This window comes from Haliotis rubra, unplaced genomic scaffold (assembly GCF_003918875.1).
Source record: "Haliotis rubra isolate DU_JTF1 unplaced genomic scaffold, ASM391887v1 Scf145, whole genome shotgun sequence".
Lineage (NCBI taxonomy): Eukaryota > Metazoa > Mollusca > Gastropoda > Lepetellida > Haliotidae > Haliotis > Haliotis rubra.
In genome coordinates, this window is record NW_025765392.1 from 1,624,127 (window position 1) to 1,651,274 (window position 27,148).

Consider the following 27,148-nt stretch of genomic DNA (forward strand, 5'->3'; position numbering starts at 1 on the left):
AGGAAGAAGGTAGAAATATATTTTCGCCGACATCCTACAGTCCATAATTTCCACCTGGAAGCATGGCATTTTGAAGGATTTACATGACTTTGGTTTGAGGGGCCGTTTACCTCTTTTTATCTCACAGTTTCTAACAGACAGGCAATTTCAAGTCCGAGTTGGTTCAACCCTGTCTGACCATTATAATCAAGATCAGGGTGTCCCACAAGGAAGTATTTTGTCTGTGACATTGTTTAGAATAAAGATCAACAGTTTATCCAAGGTTTTAAATCATCACTTTTCGCGGATGATTTTAATATTTCTTGTCGAGGTAAAAATATGCATACTATTGAACGACAACTGCAGTTGTGTTTAAACAAAAATAAATGGTGTCTTGAAAACGGCTTTAAATTTTCTAAATCCAAAACTAATTGGATACATTTCTGCCGTAAATATAGACCACATAAAGACCCAGAACTGTCTGTAAATGTCACTCCTATCAAAGTTGTCAAGGAGGCCAAGTTCTTATAATTAGGTCTGATTTTCGACTCACATTGAACTTTTCTTCCGCATATCAAATCCCTGAAAACTAAATGCTGAAGGCACTCGATATATTGAAAGTCGTTTCTAATTCAAAGTGGGGAGGGGATCAAGCTACCCCCCTACACCTATATAGATCATTAGTCCGCTCGAAGCTTGATTATGGCTCCATCGTAAATGGTGGAGCCTGCAAAAGCAACCTTAAAATATTAGACTCTGTCCACCACCAAGGTCTGAGACTTTGCCTTGGATCATTTAGAACTTCTCCTGTTAACAGTCTCTACGTCGAGGCAGATGAGCCTTCTCTTACCCAACGCCGTATAAAATTATCATTACAATATATTACAAAATTATATTCTAACGAATCTAACCCTGCTTTCAACTGTGTCTTCAATCCCCCTCTATGAGGATTTATACAACAAGAAATATTCCCTTGTTCCGCCTCTTGGGCTCAGAATTAAACCATTTATTTCTGCTGCTGGCATTGATCTTGAAACTATATCTCCTTCCCGTCTTCTTTCTTCTCCTCCTTGGCAATTGGTGAGAAACTATTGACTTACAATATAAACAAGAATTTAATCAATTAAAAAGTAAATATAATACATACAAATTCTTATTTGCAGATGGGTCAAAGGATGGTGGTGCTGCTGCTTGTGCCACTGTCATTGTCAATATCTTCTCGAATACCTGATAACAGCTCTATTTTTACAGCACAAGCAAACTCCATACTAACAGCCTTAAAATATATTAAAAACACCCCAAATACAAACAATATATAATCTATCCAGACTCTCTTTCGTCTTCAGGCTATTCAAAATATTTCTTGCAAAAATCCACTTTTAATAGAAATTATTGAATTGTATAATGATCTTGCTACTGGCCAATACGACATCGTCCTCTGTTGGTTACCCAGTCACGTTTGCTTTTCTGGGAATACAATGGCCGATCTTGCTGCCAAGTCAGCACTCAACAAATCTGCGACACCACTTCTTATTCCATACTCTGATTATAAAGCTCTCATCAGATCTTATATCCGTGATCTAATGCAGAAGAAGTGGGACACCCAGGTAGGTATCAATAAATTACATGAAATAAAACCCTATATTGGTTACACCTACTTGGGTAGTCAGTCCAGATTTGAAGAGGTCATTATGCGACGATATCGTATTGGCCATACTAGATATACGCATGAATACTTGTTAAAAGGTGAGGATCCTCCGTTTTGTGGTCCTTGTGATGAAAGAATCACGGTCAAGCATATCCAGCTTGACTGTATTAATTTTTCCATTACGATGGATAAATATTTCACTTTTAAAACAGTGAAGGATCTTTTTAATGTAAATTACCATTTAATCATTGAATTTTTAAAAGAAATAGAATTGCTAGATAATTTTTTTTAAAAATGGTTTGTACATAGATAAGTATTATATTATTGGTAGTTTGGATTAGTAACTGGGATTGTTAGTGGCTGTACCCTCAAAGGGGGATTTGTATACGTAGTATTCTTGTTATTTTAATTTTGGCTAACATTTCTTACAATCGCCGACACCTGAAGGGATGGTGTAAATCAAACTAGGGTCCATGTAGGTAGCAAAGGTACTGTAAGTCCCCTTGGTCCCTAGTATGGTGATCTACCTTCAGTTGTTGGCGATCTATACCCTTTTTATATTGTATTGTCCATATAGTGCTATGAGTTTTAACTTTCCACGCTAGTTTTAATTCTTATTGTGATATTCTAGTTGTTTTACTGTCTTTTGACGACAGGTTTATATAATATACACATGTTTCATTCAATGTCAAATATGCTCTCGTCACGATATGGCTGAAATATTGCCGATGTGACGTTAAATCTTAACTCACTCACTCACTCACTCACTCACTCACTACAGAGACAGTACACATTCAAAAGCAGTCTAATACAAAAACAGTGCGTGAGTAAGTGAGTGAGTATGGCTTTACGCAGCTTATGGCAATATTCCAGCGGGGGACACCACAAATGAGCTTCACACAGTGTACTCATGTGGGGAATCGAACCTGGATCTTCGGCGTGACGAGCGAACGCTTTAACCTCTAGGCTACCCCACTGTCCTCTACAAGCAGTGAGAGGAACGCAAGTATCACCACAACGTCCTCCTCGGAGCGGAGGTTGGTTGTTTGGTTCTGGTTTAACGCCACACTCAGCACTCCTCCAGCTATATGGCGACGGTCTGTAAATAATCTAGTCCGGACCAGACACTCCAGTGATCAACAACATGAGCATCGATCTACGCAATTTGAAACGATGACACGTGTCAACCAAATCATTGAGCCTGACCACCGGATTCCGTTAGTCACCTCTTACGTCAAGCATGGGTTGCTGAAGACCAATTCTTACCCGGATCTTCATGGGTTGTTTCGTCTGGTATCTTACCGGGTAAGTTTGACATACCGGGTAGTGGGGTTGCCTTTTAGTTAATGCACTGGTTTCTCATGTCGGGGATCAACTTTATATTCCCACTGATTCCCACACGTGATATTGCTGGAATATTGCTAAAAGCGACATACAAATATTCTCACGTTATACGTCAGCGAGTTAAAGAACTGACTCTGTCCTCATGCGAGCTCAACAGGAACAAGTGCCGTTTTGAATATTTTTATTGTATCAAACAGAATATTTATTGACAAACAATATGATATGTATCCATTTAACAAAATGTCTGTTTAGTAAGTTCAAGATACATTGTATTTAACATTTCCATGTTATGCATGCTCAGAATTAAGATCAACAATAAGCAGTACTTTAGTTTATTAGGAGCCTTATTTTGTATTTAGGATCATGTCCGCCGCCTTCTCTCCTATCATGATGCTGGGCGCGTTTGTGTTTCCTGATATGACGTCGGGCATGATGGAGGCGTCAGCAACTCGCAGTCCAGCAATGCCCTTTACTCTGTAAAATATAACATTTAAACAGACATTCAGTCTAAGTTGCAAGTTAGATTGCAGCACAGACAGGTCAGTTCGGTACAGAGTGACAAACTATTTCCTCGGTTGACCAATTACGTTATTTTTGTGTCATCCAACATTTACCTTTCTCCCATATTGAGACATCAAGTTGATGCATGTTTGAGCAACATTACATTCAGCTAAGCTGTGGTTGCCCGTCCTAGGTGAGAGGTCTTATCAGGATGATAGGTTTGTAACTTTACATTTAAAAAGTACTATACAATTTGACTACCCAAACAACACGAAGGGCATTATATTATATTATATTATTGTAGATTTAAGAAATGTTTAAATATGTTCCATGTAATATGACTGTATCTGTACCAAAAGTCATAAATGAGTTAAAAGTTTCACAATTCAATCACCTCAGTTGAGGATCCACCACTGTAGTGGGGTCACTTGGCTTCCCCATCTTGCACGTGGTGGTTGGATGGTAGAGCGTTGTGGCCAGTGCCCGGATGTAACACTCCCAGTATGCATCAGTGTCGTACTTCATAGTGTTGCACGTCGGGAAACGCCTGTCATTAAGCTTGGCTCCTATTTCCTTGAAAGCCTTGGTCTGATGAAGTTTCTGGACGACGCGAATTCCTGGCAAACGAAAATCTGATCTACTGGATAGTTCAAGGTATAGTTTGGAGGGATATTTTCTTAAAGGAATCTGACGTTTGTTTGAAAAGAGGTTTAACTGACACACATGCAGTAGTCAATCTCACGTTATAGTGATGACACCTGATGTTTGTGACATGGGGAACATACCCTGTGTCCTGGCCAGCTATGCTTTAGTCTGGAACTTAGGTGGGACACACTTACATGGTCCCTTAAAATGATGTTGCATGAGCTTATAAAAGTGCATGTCCCTGTTAAATGTAGCTGCTTTGATCTTGAGTTTCTTAAGAACTGCTTTTCACCTCTAAGTAAGACCTTCATGTCATCAGGATGAGACAGGTAGTTGGGGTCGATGACAGGATACTCGAATGGGTTGGTGCTTCTTAGGCGGATTGTTCCAACGCTCTTTGGACGGAGTAGAGTTGGAAAGATCGTGAATCCTTCTTCGGTAGAAGTCCAGTCGAAATGTTCGACTATCTAAACAAAGAGCATACGATTGGTGTGCTGTCCCGAAGGATTATGCATTGAGATACGGTTCCCTTCTGATCAGATATCTACAGTTACTGACATGGCAACCATATTCATAAAGCCATATATGTCCATCGCAATCTATGTGGTATACCAGATACCGTCATATGTTCTTTGAGAGGCATTTAGAAGTTGGAGCAGTAAGGGCGGATAAGAATGCCTGGATGAACAACTTCTTTATTTCGTTGTATTACGTTTCGATGTAGGTTGTAACACCGTTATCATCTTTTGCTTGATAACGGTGTTACAACCGACACCAAAACGTCGCCCTCACTGTAATAAAGAGGTTGTTCATCCATATATTTCTATCCTTTCTTCCAGTCATATCTTGAAGGTAATGGTTCTAAATAGTTGACCCATGTTCAACCTATAACCTTCATGTATCGATCACATTATTTAATCGGTAGTTGTATCAAGTTTAGTTGGCTGATTCCAAAGCAAGGGCCCATGGATAGTTCCAAAAATATTTTCTTTTCTGTTGAAGGACAAAATCATTCTTGCCTTTTGGTCAATGTTAAACAGACGGGCGAGATGGCTATCCATGCAAGAACAGACGAAATGAAACTGAACATCTGGACTTGGCTCGTCGGATTTGGTCTTGACAAATGCCATGGCTTCCATACCGCCGCTTGAAGTGCGGTACCCTGAAATGAAAAGGAAGGAATAAGCTCTTATAAAGTACCTGCTGCGGAAAGTGTGGCACAATGTACAGATGGGAATGGAACTGACTGTGAATTTTGCGTGTGTGTGTGTGTGTGTGTGTCAGTACTCCATACCGAGATACCACATCGCAGTTTCACCTTGTTCATAAACAGTGTACTGATGACGATGATGTCCTTCTTTTATCCTTAATAATGAGAATCAGGTAGTTGGTTGGTTGGTTGGTTTTATAGTTTTAGGGCGACGTGGGCCAATAAGAGGCCTATTTGCGCCCAACACATTGACTTGATTTAATAATCAATCATAGGTAATTTCATTGCCAAAAGTATTCGTTTAGTTAGGATAAAAGAAACGACAACACTATTAATATTAATTTGGATAGATGTATACACATATCGAATAACCTCTGCTTTGTGTTACGGATTAAAAAACCTTAAGTAATCACTTCCATTTCTGAAAACAAGCAGTAGGTTCAGATGACAGAGTGTTAAAATGAATTAAAACCACACAACTAAATCTGTCTAAGCCATTCGAGAGCCTGTCTAGATTACATCATATTTTCCAGATGACGAGACAAAATCTAAAACTGCCCGTTGCACAGACCCATACATGATATTGGGGCCCCAAAACTGTTTCTAATGAAAATACACCATCAACCTCAAGTATAGCACTTCTGAGATTATGTCTATGTTGTTATGCCCAGGGCATGTAATTAGATCATGTTCGATATTTTCAGGCGGCTCCAAATTGCAATGGCCACATCATTTAGAAGAGGCCGTCTTATCTATAATACTCCTGTAAGCATTTAGCCCACAGTGTCTGAGACGTGAAAGATTAACCTCATCACCCCTTTTACGACGACGAATTTTATGACCAGATTTTAAAGATGGTTTAAGTTTGTACATATGTCGGCCGGTAGTACCTGTATCCCACAACTGTTGCCAACTCCTTGTAACAGATTTCGATAAAACAATTTCAAAATCTTTAGGGACTGGTTGAAAATTAAATAAATCAACTTCAGGAAACTGTAATCCGGATTTGGCCAAATTATCTGCAATCTCAGTTCCCATGTATTCAAACGTGCTGGGACCTACACAATGTCTCATGCAATGTACTTCATGTTTAAAGATGTATCCAACTTTAATATCTCATGAACAATGTCATCTCTAGATCCATTTGCACCAGCTTCTATAGCTTTGATTGCACCCATGGAATCTGTAAAGATAATTGCTTCATGGCCATGTTCTTCTACCCATCTCAATGCTTGCAAAATGGACAAAAGTTCAGCTGTAAAAACAGAAAGATAATCAGGGAATCTGAACACCTTAGCGATCGATAAATGTGGTATCCAAAAACCCCAGCAGTACGATCATTGGATGGTTCTTTCGATGCATCAGTGTATATATGTGTGAAATTAGAATAATTTTCAGACAGAAAGTCTTGAGTTATCACTTTTATTATGTTTTGGCCATTCTCTTATTCACGATTAAACTCAGTTCAGAATTCAATCCAGGCTTCAGCATAAGCCACGGAGGTGTGAGAGGCGGAGCAGAAGGATCAACTCGGTTACAGTTGTAAATACCATGTTGATCAGCTAATCTCTGTATATTCAAGCCAAAGGGTAATTTGCCATGAGTCAAGTCACACATGACATATGCCACACATTCATTAACAATCGATCAGTGACTGCATGGTGTTTGTTCTTGGTTTTCATTTTTAAGAAATATTTCAAAGATACCCGTTGTCTTCGAAGGTGAAGGGGCATTCTGAACACTCAACTTGAAGCGCTGAGGTTGGAGTTGTAGAATAGGCCCCAGTGCATATTCTCTCAGTTTTAGACTGAATTCTATCAAGCTTATTAAGATGACATTTAGCCGCAGACATATACACATGGCAACCATAGTCAAGTCTGGACAAGATAAGGGCCTTGTACAGCAATAACATAGTTGACTTATCAGCATCCCACTTTGTTTTTTAAATACACTTTAATAGATTGATGATCTTCTTACATGTGTTATACAAATGTGTGATGTGGTGAGACCATGTTAATCTTTGATCAAAATACACACGCCCCCAAAAAATGAACACTGACACCATTTCCAGTTTATGGTGTTTTGAAATCTTTTGAAATCTTAAACCCCCATTTTGAAAACCATGTACTGACTTTACTTAAGCAGGTTTGTATAGATTCTAAGACAAACTGAAAATTACCAAAGCGTCTCCAAAACGATCCGTCATCAGCAAACTGAGCTGCATTTATGTTTAGAGGCAGGTCCTCGAAAATGTCATTGATCATAATATTAAATAAAACTGGACTTATTACACTTCCTTGTGGGGTACCATTTTCAATCATATGCACGCCTGACAGTTCTTGACTTATGCGAACTTGAATGGTTCTTTCGGACAAAATGACCATATCCACTTGAACATGTTGCCTCAAATTCCCAGTTTCCACAATTTACAAAGCAAACCATTTCTCCAAATCATGTCATAAGCCTTTTCGATATCAAGAAATACACATAACATGTATTCCTGGTTGCATAAAGCTTTCTGTGCTTCAGTTTCCGGACGAACATGTTGATCTATACATGAACGCCCCTTTCTGAATCCTGACTGGATGTGGGTAAGAAGCTCATTTCGTTCAAGATAATAGTTCAGGCGATTAGTAACTATTCTCTCCATGATTTTACATAAATTAGAAGTGAGAGCAATCGGTCTATATGATGCAAGAAGCGATGGATCTTTTCCTCGTTTGGGCACTGGAACTACTATTGCAGTCTCCATGTCCTAGGTAAGGATCCAGAACACCATCTTAAGTTCAACAGTTCCCGAATAACAGTTAGAGTAGAATCTGGCATATGCTTAAACATTTCATAACTCATCCGCACCTGGTGCCGAATTATGTGTTCTTGATATGGCTGCCTTAAGTTCATCATGAGTGATAGCTGTATTGATTTCCCAGCTACTTTCCAACATGGCTAAAGACATTTGAGGCATAAAGTTTGTTTCAAAGACTTGTTTATATTCTCTGAATTCATGACAATAATTTTCAGATTTAAATTGTTCAACAAGTGTATTTACTTTCTGACTTTTTGATATGAGTTCTCCAGCTTCTCCCATTACCGGTAAAGGTAAAGGAATATTATTTCCACCGATCGTTTTCACTTTGGACCAGATACTAGTTAATGATGTAAATCTATTAATATTAGAAATATATTCCCTCCAGCTGAATCGTTTTGTACTCCGTACAATACGTTGGAACGTAGCTCGTTTCTTACGAAAATCAGCCAAATCACATGGCAATGACGAGTGGCGAACCTTATTATATGCCTTTTCCTTGCGATATTGGCTTATTCAAAGCTGTCATTCCATTAGGACTTTGGCGGGAATGCCGCTTTCTTAACAGACGATTTTCCAATGGACTCTTCTGCAATTCTTATTTATTGTGTTGTGAAATTTTCCTTAGACAAATTAACATCACCATTTATAAGATCGGATGTGATATGTTCAGCACACAGACAAGAAAAAAGTGCCCAATTAGCCTTCTTGAATTTCCACCGAGGGACATTATCACAAGAATCACGATATGGTCGAACCTGAATTTCAGTAAAAACAGGAAAATGGTCACTACCTAACGCATCTTCCTGAAATACAGCTTTGTGCCATAAATGAAGGCAGAAATGACCGCGGAGAGTTTAAAGAAAACGATTCGTTATTTCGGCGCATTGTTGTACCGCGCTGTGTTACCTTTACCGATATTGACGTATATTTTTAGATAGTGGATCACGTGCGCGTCACGTGACCGTAATTTCCGGTTAGAATGTCGTCTGCTTGTTTACATTCACGGCGGTAAACAAGATGCCTCCAAAACGAAAAGAATTGGACATTAGCGTAAAAGAATCAATAGTAAAATTGTATGAGCACGGGAAGAAACCTGCAAATATTGCAGAATTACTTGATTTATCGTCATCAACTGTCTATCATGTGATTCATCGGTATAAATCGCGTGGTTCTGTGGAAAACAAGCCAAGAACGGGAAGGAAGAAAATTTTGACTCAGAGGGACTCGCGCAAAATTTTTCGGATTTTAAAAAATTCTCGTCGGCGATCTTTGAAGGATATTACCAACATATTTAATGAGGACAACAACAAGCATGTGTCATACAGAACTGTTCAAAGAAAATTGTATTCTGAAGGATTTCATAGACGTGTAATTCGAAAGAAAATCAGAATCAGGAAAGTGAACATTAAAAATAGATTAGCATGGTGCAGGGGAAAATTACATCGATCTGTGGACACATATTGGAACAAAGTCATATTTAGTGATGAGTGTAAAGTGATCATTGATGGAAAGGAAAAAGTATTCATTTGGAGAAAAGTTGGTGAACAGTGGGCCCCCCAGTGTTTGGGTGTTCCCCAAACCCCTACCCTATCTTTGATGATTTGGGGTTGCATTACATACCATGGTGTGGGAACTGTAGCCGTTGTAGAAGGTAACATAACTGCTGAGAAATATGTTGAAATTATAGATAACAATATTTGGCCAGTTATTGCTCGTCATTTTCCTGATGACCAATACATATTTCAAGATGATAATGCCCCAGTCCATAGGGCTAGAACTGTTCAAGTTTACAAGACAGAAAATAATTTAAAAGGCATGTAATGGTCAGCCCAAAGTCCGGACTTGAACATAATTGAAAATGTGTGGCATAGGCTTAAGAGAGAATTGCAGTGTCGCACCTATCGCATACATTCAAAAGAGGACCTTGCAGCAGCAATTCATGAGGTGTGGACGTCTTTGCCGCTTGCATACATAAGAAACTTGTATTTAAGCATTCCAAAGAGGATACGTCAAGTTCTTGTGTCTAAGGGGTATATGACAAAATATTAGGTAGGAACATTCAAGTTTCTTTGAAATAGTGCAATTAAAATTGAGTTGTCAAATTGCGACAAGCACGCCGCCATCCATTTTTGCCTTCATTTATGGCACAAAGCTGTACATCCTGGTTACACTTACTGGGCATGTGTGATGATATCATTGATAGATCTAAAGGAGAAAAAGTCCATTTGCCAAGATCCAAGCGGGTCATTTTACCATCGTTTAAAAGGACAAGATCTGCTTCATCTAAAAATTGTTCAACAATCCGACCATTATAATCCGTCTTGCTGCTTCCCCAAAACATATTATGGCTGTTAAAGTACCCACAGATAAAATATGGGCCTCCATTGGGATCAATTAATTTCAGATATTCATCAACGTTTGGCTTACCTGTATTATAAATATTAACAATGGTAATGGCTTTATCTTCCTCATAATGAATATTTACTGTGTACCTTTTAACGGAGTAGTCTGTCCTGACGGAGACCAAGATAGACATTAATTCTAAAATGACTCTCTGGCCAAAGCAAAGTTTCCTGTACACAAATAATATCCGGCAGTGGTGACCTATTTGATAGAAAATGCTTTAAATTATCCCCATGTGCAATAAGACTTTGTGCATTCCATTGCATTATGGTCAGGAATACTAAAGCCTTATCCATTATTCATCTCAACATGTGCCTCACTCAACAGATCACTAGGAACATCGATGTGAAGATGTATTTTTGCCGCCGACACAAGACGATTAATCTGTTCCTCTTTGGTTGTTGCATTAAAGCATCCTGAAATCACCTCAAACAAGAAAGCTAAGAATGTTTGAGGAGAAGTACTAAGAAATGGATTGGCTACCTGTGGAGAGCTGACTTGAGCTGTAACAGGTGGATTTGATACACTCTGGTTTAAATCTGACTCTCGTGACTGACATTTACAAATACAGGTAGGGTTAGACCCAGATCTAGCTGCAAGAGGAACAGGACGGGTTCCAACTGTTGATTGCGAGGCTTGTACCGACACAGATCGTGATTTCTGAGCGGCGGTTACAGTAGCTGCATAAGATGGAGTTGGAGTGGACTTGGCTATACGAGTTGCTTCAGCATAGGTTAGTTTACTCTCTACTCGTACCCTTTGCACAGATACTGCCTCCTTGTTTTTCTCACATTCCTTGTAGGCAGCACTGTGGCTACCACCACAATTGCAACACTTCGAAAATTATTTTCTCATGCTGATAAACCTTTTGAAACTTGTCTAAGCTCCATATTTCTTTATGGCACATAGTCACATTGTGGCCTTTAGAAGATTGCAATAGGTCATCTTATCCAATCAGTTGTCTGTAAACAAATTCGTGGAACTGTTCTACTTTAACGAATGGTGAGAGACGTAGGGACGTTGCAAATAATGGAATGACTGTTTGACTCTATAAAGTGTAAATGTGTCTTTGTTTGGAAATGACCTGTTTATTTCTTTACTTGGTAATGTGCAAGGGATGTATCCTTCAATAGTTCCGTTAAGGAAATAAAGCATACCTGATCTGAATGCATAATATTCGAGTAAACTAAGGAATGATTCTTTCTTCTTCTGTGTGAGGGAAAGAGGCTTCTGAATTGTCGACACCATTGGGAGACACATGTGGTCCTGTAAGTTTTCACCAACTGGGAGGTTTGCTATAACTGGTATCTGCAAATTAAAAGCAATATTCATTAAACGTAACAGAACTATTTCCATAATTGTATGAAACCTTTCGGGAACAGTGTACGATTCCGACCGTACCTTAAACATGCGTTCATATCAATCACAATCAAGTAGTGGTGATATCAAGTCTTCGCGAAAAGGTCTCTCCTCAACTGTGTTACAAGCCTGTCCGAAACACATACAAAGAAAGAAAGTTCAATAAGTAGAAGCATCACCAACGCCAACGTAGTAGTTAGAGACCCGTGAAGATCCGGGTTAGAATTGATGTTCAGTAACCCATGCTTGTCGTAAAAGGCGACTAACGGGATCAGGTGGTCAGGCTCGCTGACTTAGGTGACACATGTCATCGTGCCCCAGTTACGTAGTACGATGCTCATGCTGTTGATCACTGGATTGTCTGGTCCAGACTCGCCATATAGCTGGAATATTACTGAGTGTGGGGTTAAACAACAATCAATCAATCAACGCAGTAGTAAGGCTTGCCAGCATACAAAATGAGAAAAATAGATTTGCTACACAAAGGATGTAATCTGAAATGAAGTTTATTTCAGTAGCTTCTAGTCAAAATGTTAAATATCTCAAAATTGCGGAAACGCGTTTCTAAGTAACTACTTAGACACATATAGTAAATTCTATTACATTTTGAACAAATATGTTTGAGTCATTTGACATCACATCTATCAAGAGCTGATTCAGCTATTTTTCATCACTATTTGGGCCAATGCTTGTTTCATCAAGGAATAAACCAGAGATGATAACTTTGGAAGAAATCTTCCAAAACCATCTTGGAGTAGTGTCAACTTTTACTTGACTCATTCCACTCTCTTTTTTAATTTAAAAGCTAAAAAAACACGAAAGCAAGCAAACGTATATCGAAATCCATGTCTCTATAACCATAACCATCATCTTTAATATTACCAAGGAAGGTATTTCTTTCTCTTTAAGAAACGTGGCATCAATTTCTAATACATATCCAGTTCTCAAAAACATTAAGGAGTTGGTCGAATAGCAGAAGTCTCAGAAAAAAACCAGGTTCAATTCTGTCAAAAAGAGTTACAGCACTATGCAACTTTTAAACAACTGCATTTCTCTATCCATGGGGCATGCGTAACAAAAATGGTGACCAAAACTGTAATTACATCGCATTAAGAAGTGATATACATAAAAGGGGAGTTTTTTCACAACATTCCACACAAATGTCCTCGATGTCCGAATAAAACTCATATTTTATATATTTTCATCCTTATCAAAACGCCCTGACCCTCTGAAAGTAGATATGTCACCATAGATATGGACGGTGGAAATGCATAGATGTCTCCTTCTGATTGGTGCCTACATGTCACCTCTTACAGACTGCCTGTACGCTACCCTCTATCTTCACGCATTACTGAAATCTTTAAAGCAGCATTCGAAGAATTAATCCCCATTCAGCACCCTGTCAGGCACCAGATATCCCAAATCATCAAGTACAAAACAAACACAGACGTCACCTTTTCTGCCAATAACCGTAGGCACCAACAGCTCAAGTGCCAACCCCGGAGGATGTATCAACTAGATTCCCCGCAGTTGGGGTGACCAATAGATTGGCGACCCCTCAGCATGAGTCTCAAAGTACATTTGACTTATTTCAAGAAACCCGACTAGAAATCCACCATTTCAAAACATTAGCAAAACACCAAGACCACAAATTGCTGTGACGGAAGGCCTTGGAAGGATATGGATTCAAATAACAGCTAAAGGGAGATAACTTGTGTAACCTTAGTGCACATGTCCAGAAATGATGGGAGTTGCTTCGGGTCCCATGATGAACCCCACTTCGGAGCCCCCATTCATATAACTATTTGTCCATTGTGTCAAATGGTATACGTCTGATGACTGGTTATTCTCTTGAAGCAACATTGTATATTATATTCGGAGTCAAATAATGCACCATAATTACTGATAAAAATAAACTGCATGTTGAGATTGCTGAGGTTTCTCACCTTCATGTCTTCCAAATGTTTCTTTGGTCCTATCCCAGACAACATCAGCAGCTGTGCTGACCCTATTGCACCGCCTGACAGGATTACCTCCCCTGATGCTCTCACTCTGTGGAGGCGGCCATCTCTGACGTACTCAACACCAACTGCTGTCTTCTGGTTTATTATTACCTGGTGAGAGCAATTTGTCAAACTCATGAATGAAGGAATGAGTGAATGGAGGAATGAATGAAGGAATGAATGAGTGATTTTGGCTTTATGCCGCTTTTAGCAATATTCCAGCAATATCACGGCGGGGGATACCAGAAATGGGCTTCACACATTGTACCCATGTGTTGAATCGAGCCCCGGTCTTCGGCATGACGAACGAACGCTTTAACCGCTTGATTACCCCACCACAACAAATGAATGAATGAATATTACCTTTGTGACGTGACTGTTGACCAGAACGTGCAAATTCGGCCTGTCTATCACTGGCCACAGGAACCTCTTGGAAACACTCATACGTTCACCATTCCCGATTGACACCTGCGATCTGCTAAATCCTGAAAAACGTCCACAGATCTAAGAAATCATTCAAAGCTAAGCAACATGAACAGAATTTAATCAATAGAGTGCTTCAGATGTAATGCATATGTTGTTCGCAGTGGTTAAGTTAGAGGGCTCTTCGAAACTATTTTAAATGCATTTTGCCGGACATATTTATCAAATGCGTTTACGAATGTATACCCTTTATGTTGAAAAAAGACACAATAGTCCAATAAACACAAACTGACTGATACACTTTCTGACTAACACAAACACGCGCAGATCTATAAGTAGAAGCACAACTACACAAACAGTTCGATAAGGACATCCAGAAATTCATGTGGATGGGGAAGATACACAAAGTAATGAAAAGCCCCGACTTACGTTCATATTCATGCATAGACATGACAACAATGCAGACACAGACAAACACCACACACACGTCTTCGCTTTCATACACTTGCCTTCCTGGTTTTCTCCATTGAAGTCTGTTTCCTTGTAACCGAGTTCAGTCCCCGCCTTGACGAAGTAGTCAGCGATCGGAAATGCATTCACTTCCGTCACAACCAGCGGACCCCCGTGACCATGATATTCTTGAAAATGATTAGCAGCCGTAATCTTACTATCTAGATTGCAAACGTCTTTAATATACTTTCAAAGGTAGCCCTAATTACATAAAGAATTACTCATGTAATATAAGTCAAAGCATAACCCGACAAGGACACCTAATATTGGAACCTTTTCCCTCTTTTATCCGAAGTGTGCGATTACATATGGTAAGACTACAGAATACCGGATACCTTCCACCATCTTTGAAAGCACGCGAGTTTACTTAGGGTTAGGATAAGGTTTAGGGTTAGGGTTAGCTTTAGGGTTAGGGTGACATGACACTAAACAGTATGGCTGGTAGGTATCCGGTATTCTGTAGGTGTACCTTATATGTTTTCTACACACATAAAGCAGAAACGCTGTATGTCATTAACCTTGTATTGCGTGGCAATCTACAGCCTCTGTAACTTTGGGCCTCCTACGGACTTGAACGTAAAATGTTCAATGTGGCATTAAATCCACTTTTATAATGTAAGATACTAGATAAAGGTACGTAGTGGTAATATTAACATGAGGAATTTGTAATATAAATGTACACGGTTTTACAATTACCTGATGTTTTTAATCTCTCAATTTGTATGTCTTGCGACTTTTTAAAGTACGGGAGAACATCTTGGTAACTCCATCCATCACCTCCTTTGGCAGCCCAGCTATCGTAGTCAAGGCGATGACCTCTGATGTACTGCATATAATTTAACTGACTGCTTCCTCCCAAGACTCTACCACGTGGCCATGCTCCCCTCTGAAAAAAACATTCAGTCCTCAGGAATACTAATTTAAATATATATTTAAGTATAATATTGTTCACAATCAAACAGTTTTCTCTTACCATTTTGACCATGTCAAGGGATCATCACAGAACAGGAATAAAAATTAATGTGTACTTGAAACTAAAATGAAAACATGGCTATAAAACTTATAAGACATGGCCTTTTTCTATAAAACGGAAAAAACTTTCACGTTTACAAAGAAATCTCAACCCAAAACAGAATGTGTCTGTAGGATCCTGATTGTGTCTTAAATATATGTCTACGAATCTCTATGATACCAGGTGTCTGCCAAAAGGTGTGTGTGTACTGTCCTGCCCTTGGAATACCTCACGAACACATGCAAAGGCAAGTCATGTGTTACTTAAAACGAACACAGGATCAGGCAGGTCATAATGGGGAATTGCATTGGACATAATGTTAAATATGGAAATGCCTTTCATGTTTTGTTTAGCACCTTAAAATATTTTGAAAGCTTTACTGACGCCTTGAATGTTGCGACCTTTATCACACAACCTTAAAGAAATTTTTTTTTTAAGTTTGGTAGAAAGAGTATGCACAGCACGAAACTAGAAACTATGGTACGCATCGTCACGGATAATTAAAAGTAAAATGTTCATGTGCGGTCACAAATGTTTCAAAGCCAATTATATGTATGAACACAACTGTATTTGCATGTGAATACTTGGACACACGATCAATAATAACTGCACCGTCGACCTTCACAGAAATGGGGCAACGTTTGCATGCTACCACAGACTGATCAGTTGACCTTGCCTTGTCTATTAGTCCTAAATGGGCATGTTGCTGGGGTTCAGTCAAATAGGCCCAGTCAAATTTTCCTTTCTGGTTCGAGGTTAGGAACAGAGGAGTGTCCAGTGTCTCCTGGTTTCGGTCATCACCACCAGCCTCAAGCAGCAGGACATTCACGTGACCATTCTCGGACAGACGGGACGCCAGAACAGATCCTGCAGACCCTGCCCCAACTGTGAAATAGAATAGATTTTGTTTCTTGTACACAAAAAGAACACTAACCATAATCATTTGCAGATTCCGTTGAACATTAAGGCCATAACTGAACTACACAATACAATATTAATATAACATTATCCTACAGCTATTGTTCATAGTCAATAATACAGCTAGTCAATAAAAATCCAAATGTTGGTATCCAATATAGTAGTCGTTTGACGATGAACGTCAGAAATACTTGAATATTTGAATTTTACCTATGATATAGTCATAAGACGTTCTCAGATCGGGAGATAGAACTCCTTTGTCGTCCTCTGGTACGGCAAAGTATCTGAAGACGATGCCGAGGATCGCAACATTGACGACAAGGAACAGAGACGTCGTTGAAAAGGCCATGGTCTTTTATTCTATTCTGAAAGACAATTATGTCTGAAAATTGGAAAAAGTGCCATAATAGACGGTTGTTGTGAAAAATCTACCCCCATTTACAGCTGGAACATTGTTTTTGCTTTTCAAGAAAAAATCAGACCTGTAAAACATTTCAAAATTGGTTCATGCCTGAATGAAAAACTAAAATCACTCTTTATCTTTGTTGTCATTTTCTAAAAACAACATTGTCAACCGCGTTCAGAATGGAACCTCGTAGGTGCGTTTCTGATCAAAAGGAACAAATGATTGGAATCGTACGGTATCCCCAGTGACTTTGTTCGTTGTGGGTCATTTTTCTCGATGGTGTGTGGAACGTTGCCTTGCGACAGACAGACAGGGGCCTATGGAAATGAATGGGAAATGCATGCACGATCAAATAGTGTGGTTGTAGATTTCAGCGTGAGATTCAACTAATAAAGATAATGTTCCATGTCAAGATTCCTGCGATGACCTTGTTTTGTGCTGATTGACTGATTCGCTTGCACCAGGGCAAGCTGACGCAGGATTTATGCATGTATGTTACATATGACGCTTTTAAGGCACAAATACCATACACATCAATAATTTCAGCAATTCTACGCTATGACACACGTTGAAATGATCATGAAATACTCAGGGTAAAACTTACATAATCGTTGTGTGCCTCCTACCGTGAGCAGCAGACAGCGAGCTCTGTGTTACACACGTCAGGCTACACTGAGATAAATGAGCTATGTTGATAAGCCAAGGTCATAAACACAAGTCATAACTAGACCTGGTGTTTACATTAAACTTTAATGGACTTTACTCGGTGACAAGTATTCTGAACCTTAAAATGATCCAGATTTGAAGACACCTACGTGCAAACAATCAACCCTTTCCTAAAATAAGATGTATGTGCATATCAAAAGCATGTCTCCGCCTGTTCAAGGCCGTCTGCAGTCAATGTCGAGCTGCCCCGTCTCAGCAAAGAGGGAACCAGTCTATCCTAAAGGTGATTTATTCGGCCTGTTGTAGTACAGTTGTCAGTGCCTGCTGTGGCGAAGTGAGGCTGTGGGTGACACTGTTGTATTTGTCTATCCAAATACAACAGTGTATTTGTTGTATAGGTATGCCGCTGTGTGAAAGATGACATTATCAGACAGGTATACAGCACACCCACACCTCCAACCCACACTACCCCCTACACACACACCACACACACACGCGTACGCACATGCTCACATCCACCACAACCCATTCTGACGGAACTAAAATGTTAATCTAAGATAATATAATAAGAGAATAAATAAATAAATAAGAGAACTATGTGTGAAACCCAGAAACAACAACGAAATGTGTTGAAATTAACAAATGTATTCTAAAATCCACTAACTGCACAGATCAATACAAATTTATCACTATGGCAGTACAAATTGGTGTACAAGAATAAATAACACACGACCAGTGAATATGGCAATACTGAAAATGATGGATATATTCACCTCCCAGCAACAGTAACCCAACTTGCAACTAGGGCTTAGCAGGGAATGATCTTCACACACAATGCTGGTCTGCTGGTTATGTGAGATGAGAGGCAACAGCTAGGCCCTATTGATGACTCTACGGTTATAATATACAACAGGTGAAACATTGTTGCACATCAATAGTTTGTCATCATACTCAACCGGATATTTGCTCATCAATTTCATTCACAATATTGTCTTGTTCAGACACATTAACAGACTGCTTCCATATAGTCTGGGATATGTTAAGTCGGAGCTACAAAACTGCATGCCAAGCAAAAGAAAAAAGAGGCACCTCGGACGATTGGGCCTTGTAAGACCTGGAATGATTGGGGGCTAGTCTAGTTGCCTCCGATCTCGGCGGAATTCAGAATTGTAATTACTCAGGGCTCATTTTAGAATTTTTAGATACATATTGAGTTATAGTAGTTCTTACTGCAGAATCTCGATGTCAGTGGAACAGATTTCAACCCTTCGCAATGGTCCTTGAGGGAAACAAATTGACATAGGATTATTACATAAAGGGTTAAATGATGGCGAGTAAAGACAAGAATACGCCCGAAGAAGTAATGAGCTACATAAGGATGATTTTGAAGTATCAATTCACACTTGAATACATTAATTAGCATTAACAGAACATATCCACAATTGATATATTTCGTTATTGTACCTACTACTTTTAATTTTCATTTAACCAAATTGGTGATACTCATGCTATGAATAACATTGTATGAAGTATCCTCTACTCTTCCCCGCCTTCAGAGTCATTCGTCAGTACTCGCCCCTTTCCGTAACCTAAATAAAGCTATTCGGCTTGTGCCGGAATGACAGGAAGTGGTCACGAATGCTTCTCCTAATACTTTCAATACCATCCACGTGTTCGTTATAGCCATGATTCATATACGTATTTTATAACATCCAACAGGAGACTTCTGGGAAGCAACTGTTCGCCGTTAACTCCGTTATGTTAATGTCGACCTGATGGCTCATTTGATCAAGCTTGGTATCCTCAAATTCGTTTATTGCGTGTCATCGTACCTCGATGTCGTAGATCATTGATGAGATCACGTTTGTTTGGTCAAGCCAAATAATGTGTCTTTTAAGGTTTTGAGCGTCAACTACTACATCTATAAATCGCTGCATCAGCAGTAGCAAATGACGAGGTGTCACTCCCCGGTCACGCCGAGAGGTCGAGTATTAGCTGCACCAGGATCAACAGGGGACACCACAACGGCCGCTACCTGACGGGCAGGTACTACCACCCGTCCGACCAACCCTCAGTCGATAATACCTAGGAGCTGATAACGTTTGTGCAGAAAATGTAGCGACCATGCATTTATTTCACCAGTTGGTACCAATGACGCTTATGAGACAGGTGTCTACAACATCGATACCAATACGTAGACTTGGTAATAATCAGATGGTAGGATGGTAGAGACGTACCTAAGAAACACTGTTGCCACGCACCACCGAACTGCGTCCAACGGCCAGCTGCAAATACACATAAAGGGTCGAACAATACCAATGCTCTATAGTACGATTACTGTATGTGAGAAAGACTCAATTTCAAGCTTATCAAGGATGTAATTTTCTTAGTCCAAGTCTTCTATGTTTGTAAGAAGAGTCCAGTAAATGGAGTCGTTAGAAACGATCGGTGGAATACCAACCACTTATTTGTCTGATCAAGACACTAAACCAGATGCATGACCTAACTTGCATGACGGCAATGAGATTAGGTTCAGGACTTTTATTTGGAGTTACATTTGTATAATTGAAGTTTGACAAATCACCATTTATCAAACATCTCTGTCACGTTATCCTCGACAGCATCGCACATACTCTGATGTCGAGGCCTACTCTAACATATAGAGTGTGCATCGACTGACTGACTGCCTGGGTTTGGTTTTACGCCGCTTTTAGCAATATTCCAGCAACATCACGGCGGGGGACACCAGAATGGGCTTCACACGTTGTGCCCATGTGGGGATTCGAACCCGGGTCTTCGGCGTGACGAGCCAACGCTTTAACCATTAGGCTACCCCACCGCCCCCGAGTGTGCATTGAAGTATAAAGGCACAGTTTGCATGATCATGAGTAAGTGATGTAAAATCTAATTCACTGTTATCACTATGGCACCATGAGAAAAATAACAATGAGTGGAAGAACAGCTGATCATTTGTAAATACTCAGGACTCAGGTCCACAGGTGCAATATTGTGGGAAAGAAACATTCCATTAAACGGTTTCTTGACGCCAAATATGCACGTGCGCAAATCACAAGCACGTGTAGGTGTGTCATCTAACAAAAAATATTAACACTTTCACACTTTACAAACATATTACTATATCGCCAATCGTAACAGAAATACATGTAACACGCCACAAGATAGTCCTGAAACTGGCCACACTGACTTCGTTACAGACTTCAACATGCTATTTTGAAAGAAAATGTTTTTCGAAAACTCAAAATCTTATGTCTCTCATAGGCGAGAATTGTTCCCTTGCTCAAAATCCATCCTTTTTTGTTTGCAAATGAATGAGAGTGTGTCTACAAAGTCCGTGACACATAATTCAGCTTATTTTAACTTAATTAAACTGACATTATTATCATACTTAGAATATCTTACATATGTTATATTTTGGATTACACTTTCTTAGTAAAGTACAGATTCTAGTACTTTTGTTGGGTTGAGTCCCATCCGGGATTCGAACCCACACCCTCAGAGTCAGGCACCTAATCGCCAGCACACAAAGTCAGCCGCCTAACCCGCCCAGCCACCGCGACTTCCACAAAAAATTTAAGTGGGACAACTGGTAGTCTAGACTGCGGACTTTGTGTACCCCCCTGATAAGCACTTTGTGTGTTGGCGATTAGGTGATAACGTCATCAAATGTACAATACGAGCTCATTCTACTCGCACAATTGATGTTGGCAACGGGTTTTGAATTTCTAAACAAACATCATCAAACGTGGTTATAATTTCATAACCGTTCATAATTTAGGGGGTGGGGGGCGTGATGATGATTTGTAAAGAGAATGTGAAGAATCACCCCCCACCCCTCACCACCACCCCTAGATTGTATGTCCACAAACTAACACAGAGCAAAATGGGTGACACCACCAGCCCGACCATCCACCCCATGCCCCATATATTATGTACCAGCTAAGTGGCCGTCAAAACTTACTTCCGGATACAGATAACCGTGTTTTTGGATAAGTGTTACATTTCATATCGAAGATGTTTCATTCTAAAATAGGGGCGGTGGGGTAGCCTAGTGGTTAAAGCGTTGACTCGTCACGCCGAAGACCCGGGTTCGATTCCCCACATGGGCACAATGTGTTAAGCCCATTTCTGGTGTCCCCCGCCGTGATATTGCTGGAATATTGCTAAAAGCGGCGTAAAACTAAACTCAGTCAGTCAGTCATTCTAAAATAAATATCGTCTGGAAGGCAAGGTTTCCGGATAACCCAGGTTCGACTGTATATTCTAATTCGGGATCCATATAGTGCTCTGTCAGCATGCTGTTTACGATTTCAAACGGATAACAAAAGTCGATCTCAGGAACGTTGTAAGAGCCTTGACTTCGCAAGAATAACTTGCTGAGTCACGCGATAAAATGTCCACGTGTACAAAGTAAGGACGACTCACGCAGTGCAACACTCCTAACAGCTTTTCATATCTTTTTAAAAATCTGTGCTCCAATTTAGAGAGCGTACAAATGACAGAAAGCAACGCCCAGCGCCTGATAAACAACTGCCTCGACCGTTTTGAGGTCAGTTATTGTTAACAACAAGTCAACAACCTCCCCCGAGATATAAGCAATGTCAAGGTATATTGCGCAACATGCACAAGCTTGTCTCTTTCCAACAACACACAGATGGTGACTATAACATCGATACGCATGACATGCCCTGGCCAAGGAACAACGCCAGGCAAACGTTGAAAACATAACTGCAATTTAACCTGGCCGTAATCTTCTAAGACCGTTAGCTCTAAGTCACCACGTACCACTTGTCCTTGACTGAAATATGACGTCACAGTCCCCCATTGCCTCCCTACTGTTATAAGTAAGTTATCGTGACTACCGGCTCGGTTTTCACCTTGATCAATGTCATCAAAAAGCCAGGTCGTCGTGACATAAACTGCGAAAGAGGTAACACTAGGCTTCTGATAAAGGGCATTTATTACACTATAAAACAATACAAATTCTCTACACTACAACCAATAAAATATAAAATAGTAAAATACAGGGCACACATAAGCGTTCATTTAGGAGCTTTCTTCTCGATAAAAACTACCCAGGTGGTACAAGACCAAAGAAAAAAATATAACATTATTATTAGATAGGTAGAAGCTCGTCCCCAGCGGCGGATGAGTCACAGTAGATACAGTCTCCTTTATCTGACAGTGCCAGGTCGGAGACCGAACTCAGCAGGGAGAGTACGAGTTTGTGAATATATTCAACTACACGGTGAGCTACTAGCTGATGAAGGAAGGTAATGGTTTTAGATATCGGTAATATGTATCTTTAGAACGTGACACGGTATCGAACTGCCAATTTTTAATATAATGGTTTTCCAGAGCTTGAGTGAGTGAGTTATTATTTAACGTCACATCGGCAATATTTCAGCCATATCGTCCAGAGCTTGAGTGAGTGAGTGAGTTATTATTTAACGTCACATCGGCAATATTTCAGCCATATCGTCCAGAGCTTGAGTGAGTGAGTGAGTTATTATTTAACGTCACATCGGCAATATTTCAGCCATATCGTCCAGAGCTTGAGTGAGTGAGTGAGTTATTATTTAACGTCACATCGGCAATATTTCAGCCATATCGTCCAGAGCTTGAGACTTATCGCGGCTTTCATAATAAAAAGACGATGAAACTACTTCCGTGACCCCACAGCTGTTCAATATTGACTGTATGTGACATAGCCATGGATATACATGAATGTTCAATAAATTCTGTCAATTGATGCATGGCAGTGTTCCTGTTACTGTTTTCATATGATCACTTGTTAAATGGTACAATATACAATTGGAGAAGCTTATCATATGTTTCTAAGTATGTCTTAGCCTCAAGTATGTATTTAGCTTGTTGAAGCTAGAACGTAGTTCACCACACTTTAGTCTCTACACGTTGTACACAGTCTCTACACGTGTTCTTCCCGAAAAACTTTCGTTTCCCAACCTGTCATGACAGAGGAATAAGTTGAAGTTTGTTTTTCAAATATCAAGTTTATTACTATAATTCTTAATTCATGCTTTGTCGTGAGTGGTGCGAGTACGGGGCATGTTTTTAATGTTTCCAATACAATCACAGATTCCAGCTCCTCCACCAGCTCTACAGCTTTGAGCTCTAACTCCTCAATAACGTGTTTGTCAAATTCACAATAACCTTGACGGTACCTTGTCTGAGCATAAAAATCGACAATTTGAGTTTTCAGAACGACAACATTTCCAATAAGGATTTTCCTAGCTCTTAAAACATTTTCCAAACCTTCATACTTTGAGAGGATAGGTAACCCCAAACAATATATGATGTTCAACGTTCAAAGCTCAATATTAGTTCCGATGGCTCGTTAAGTCGGTGATTTCTGTATACTATATAACCTTCAACTTGGATGTCGTCCAGCTCATGTAATAGTTTCTTGGTACCTATGAAGATCCCGGTTAGAATTGGTCTTCAGCAACTCATGCTTGTCGTAAAAGGGGATTAACGGGATCAGATGGTCAGGCTCGCTGTCGTGCTTGACACAGGGTGAGCGTAGATCGATGCTCATGCTGTTGATCACTGGATTGTCTGGCCAAGACTCGTTTATTTACAGACAACCGCCATATAGCTGGAATATTGCTGAGTGCGGCGTAAAACTAAACTCACTCACTCACTCACTGAGTGCAGCGTTAAACAACAAAGCAACGAACCAACCACAGTTTCTTGATTACCTGTATCATTTTTCACACTAAATGAAACTAGGCTGTGATACTGTCAACACCTTCTAAGACCACCAATATTTAAATTAAGTGGTCAGAGAAGGTTATCATGAGTGGATGATTGACATGAATGTTCATGTGAAGATGGCACTGAAGTTGTATCAGGATAATCAGTCATGCTCGATTTAATACCAATCAAAAATATATTTACAACGTATTGAACTATACGATGGACAGATGAGAAGGAACTGAAATGAGCCTTCAATTTCATTTAAATTACAAAGTGTACATATTTTATCTTCTTTTTTAACATTTTTGTATCTGCCGCTTTCAATCAATAAAACGTGAGATATACATCTGAATCTTGCTAGTGATCGCGTCATTATTCGTACGAGTGAGGTATTCATGTATATTGGGGCGGTAAGATGCGGGTGCCAAGATGCGGGTGCGATTCCTTACACGATGCATAATGTGTGACCCATTTGTGATGCTCTCCGTCTTAATATTACTGGAACATTGCTTATAGCGCTGTAGAACCACACTGATACACTCACTCACTTTCATGCATACTCGCTGGTATTGACGATGTCGCATTATCGTCATCATAAGACTGAGTGGGTGAGTATGGTGTTACGCCGCTTTTAGTAATTTTCCAGCAATATCATGGTGGGGAACACCAGAAATGGCCGGCTTCACACATTGTACCCATGTGGGGAACGTCATCATAAGATTTGTTTTACATTTACAGTGTCAAAGTCAGAAAACAGAGTCAGATATCAGCTACAGGGATTTCGGGAGCCGAATTATCATTATTCTTTTAAATATACGAAATTAATATGTTTACATTTCTGTCGCCAGCCGTTAATTCGCCATTGACTACTGACGATAAATACTGAATTTTAGAAGTCTTACTACTTACAGTATTCTCACCAAATTCCTGAGAAGTCATCTGAATCTTATTAATAACATACACAACTTGTCTGCTCTCCGTTTGTCTGAGAAGACCAACTGACCAGTCACAAACGCGGGGAGTAACAACAGTCACTATAAATACACACACATTGAAACTGATCAAATTTATTATTGGTACACCGTGAAGATCAGCGTTAGAATTTGTCTTTAGCAACCCATGCTTGCCCTAAGAGGCGACTGATGGGATCGGGTAGTCAGGCTCGCTGCCTTGGTTGACACCTTTCATCGTATCGATGCTCATGCTGTTGATCACCGGATTGTCTGGTCCAGACTAGATCGCTTACAGACACACGTCATATAGCTGCAATATTGCTGAGTGCGGCGTTAAGTAACAACCAATCGGTAACTGAATATTGTAGGGGCCTCTCACACATCCGTGTTCACTACAATGTCCTCATGTTTATCAGTTGTCATGTGCTTATGCCTGTAATGGGCGGAATCTAAGTGTTTTTGGAGAGCATTATTTATGTAAAGTTGGCAACAACCAACGTTGCCTTTTTATCATTCACGCCTAGTTTGTCCGAGCGTTGGCTTCATCACCTCTCTCCTGTAGGCAGCAATCTCTTGGGAACCGGTCTACAATATGGAATGATTTTCCTTTCAGGTCTTTCCCACAACGTTTGACAGCCCTCTCACGGCCGTGTATAAACTGGACAATGATATGATCGGGGCGCGGATCCTCAGTCCGACGGGACCCATGAAGACCCGGGCTAGAAGTTTCCTTCAGCCAACTCGCTGGCTTGGTTGATACCTGCCATCGTATCCCAAGTGCGGCGATAGATGCCCATGATGTTGATCACTGCATTGTCTGGTCCAGACTCGATTTTGTGCAGACCGCCGACATATAGCTGGAATAATGCTGCGTGCGGCATTTAACAACAACCGACCAACTCAATCCGGCGGGGTGATGTTCCTCCCGATTCTACGTTCAAAAGTAAAATTTGAAAATCTGCTCAGAAGGTTCATTCAGGATGAACTGAAATTTGACAGTGACAGTTTCTTCCCAGGTTTCCCCATCCCTGACTGTTCCACTTTTTCACCTCTGATTGTAAATATAAGAAAGAGCTCTTTGATCAATTAGTCATTTTGTTTGTTCCATTTTTCATCCTAAATGCTTTTCAACTCCCACAGCTGATGTTTCAGGGATTGTACGTACCATTCAGCCGATCCAGGTAACACTGGCGTGAAGTGCATTAACGAGATCTTTCAGCTCATGCCTTCACTTTCAGTTCCTATGTTCGCAATGTTGAGTTTAGTGTCACATGTCATCGTATCCCAGTTGTGTAGATCGATGTTCATGCTGTTGATCACTGCATTGTCTGGTCCAGACTGGATTATTTACATACCACCGCAATATAGCTGGAATATTGCTGTGTGCGGCGTTTTATAACAACCAAATCATAATGTACAGACGTCATGGCGCTGTTCAAATTACTTGCCACCCGGTGATCATAGAACGCCCCAGGTAGCAGATTCACGTGGGGTACGGTATGTGGTTGTGCAACCTCACAGTAAGCAACCTATTTAATGATTCACATTTTCGACTTCATCAGCTGGACCTTTTCAGTGATTTAATGTTTATGGTATCGCCAGTTGCAGATTTGATCTGAGA

General features: G+C 40.1%; 1 protein-coding gene and 1 long non-coding RNA gene across 3 annotated transcripts; one reads left to right on the forward strand and one right to left on the reverse strand.

Annotated features, from left to right (window-relative positions):
- Positions 1 to 3,135: 3,135 nt before the first annotated feature.
- On the reverse strand, positions 3,136 to 17,929 carry LOC124269504 (alcohol dehydrogenase [acceptor]-like). 2 transcript variants are annotated; one of them, XM_046704532.1, is made up of 13 exons: positions 17,775 to 17,917; positions 17,405 to 17,487; positions 16,975 to 17,129; positions 16,523 to 16,731; positions 15,531 to 15,720; positions 14,834 to 14,962; positions 14,265 to 14,386; positions 13,845 to 14,012; positions 11,697 to 11,847; positions 5,137 to 5,279; positions 4,410 to 4,584; positions 3,867 to 4,089; positions 3,136 to 3,445 (listed from the first exon to the last, which is right to left on the reverse strand). In XM_046704532.1, the coding sequence occupies exons 3-13, from the start codon at positions 17,111 to 17,113 to the stop codon at positions 3,316 to 3,318; spliced, it is 1,779 nt and encodes a 592-aa protein (XP_046560488.1). In that variant the 5' UTR covers positions 17,114 to 17,129; positions 17,405 to 17,487; positions 17,775 to 17,917; the 3' UTR covers positions 3,136 to 3,315. The 2 variants fall into 2 exon arrangements, with proteins under 2 accessions (XP_046560488.1, XP_046560487.1); XM_046704531.1 differs by lacking the exon at positions 17,405 to 17,487 and having other exon boundaries at positions 17,775 to 17,929.
- Positions 17,930 to 23,034: 5,105 nt separating this feature from the next.
- Positions 23,035 to 26,616, forward strand: LOC124269463. The gene is made up of 2 exons (XR_006896517.1): positions 23,035 to 23,127; positions 26,141 to 26,616. It is a non-coding gene; the product is annotated as an uncharacterized LOC124269463 (long non-coding RNA).
- Positions 26,617 to 27,148: the final 532 nt, after the last annotated feature.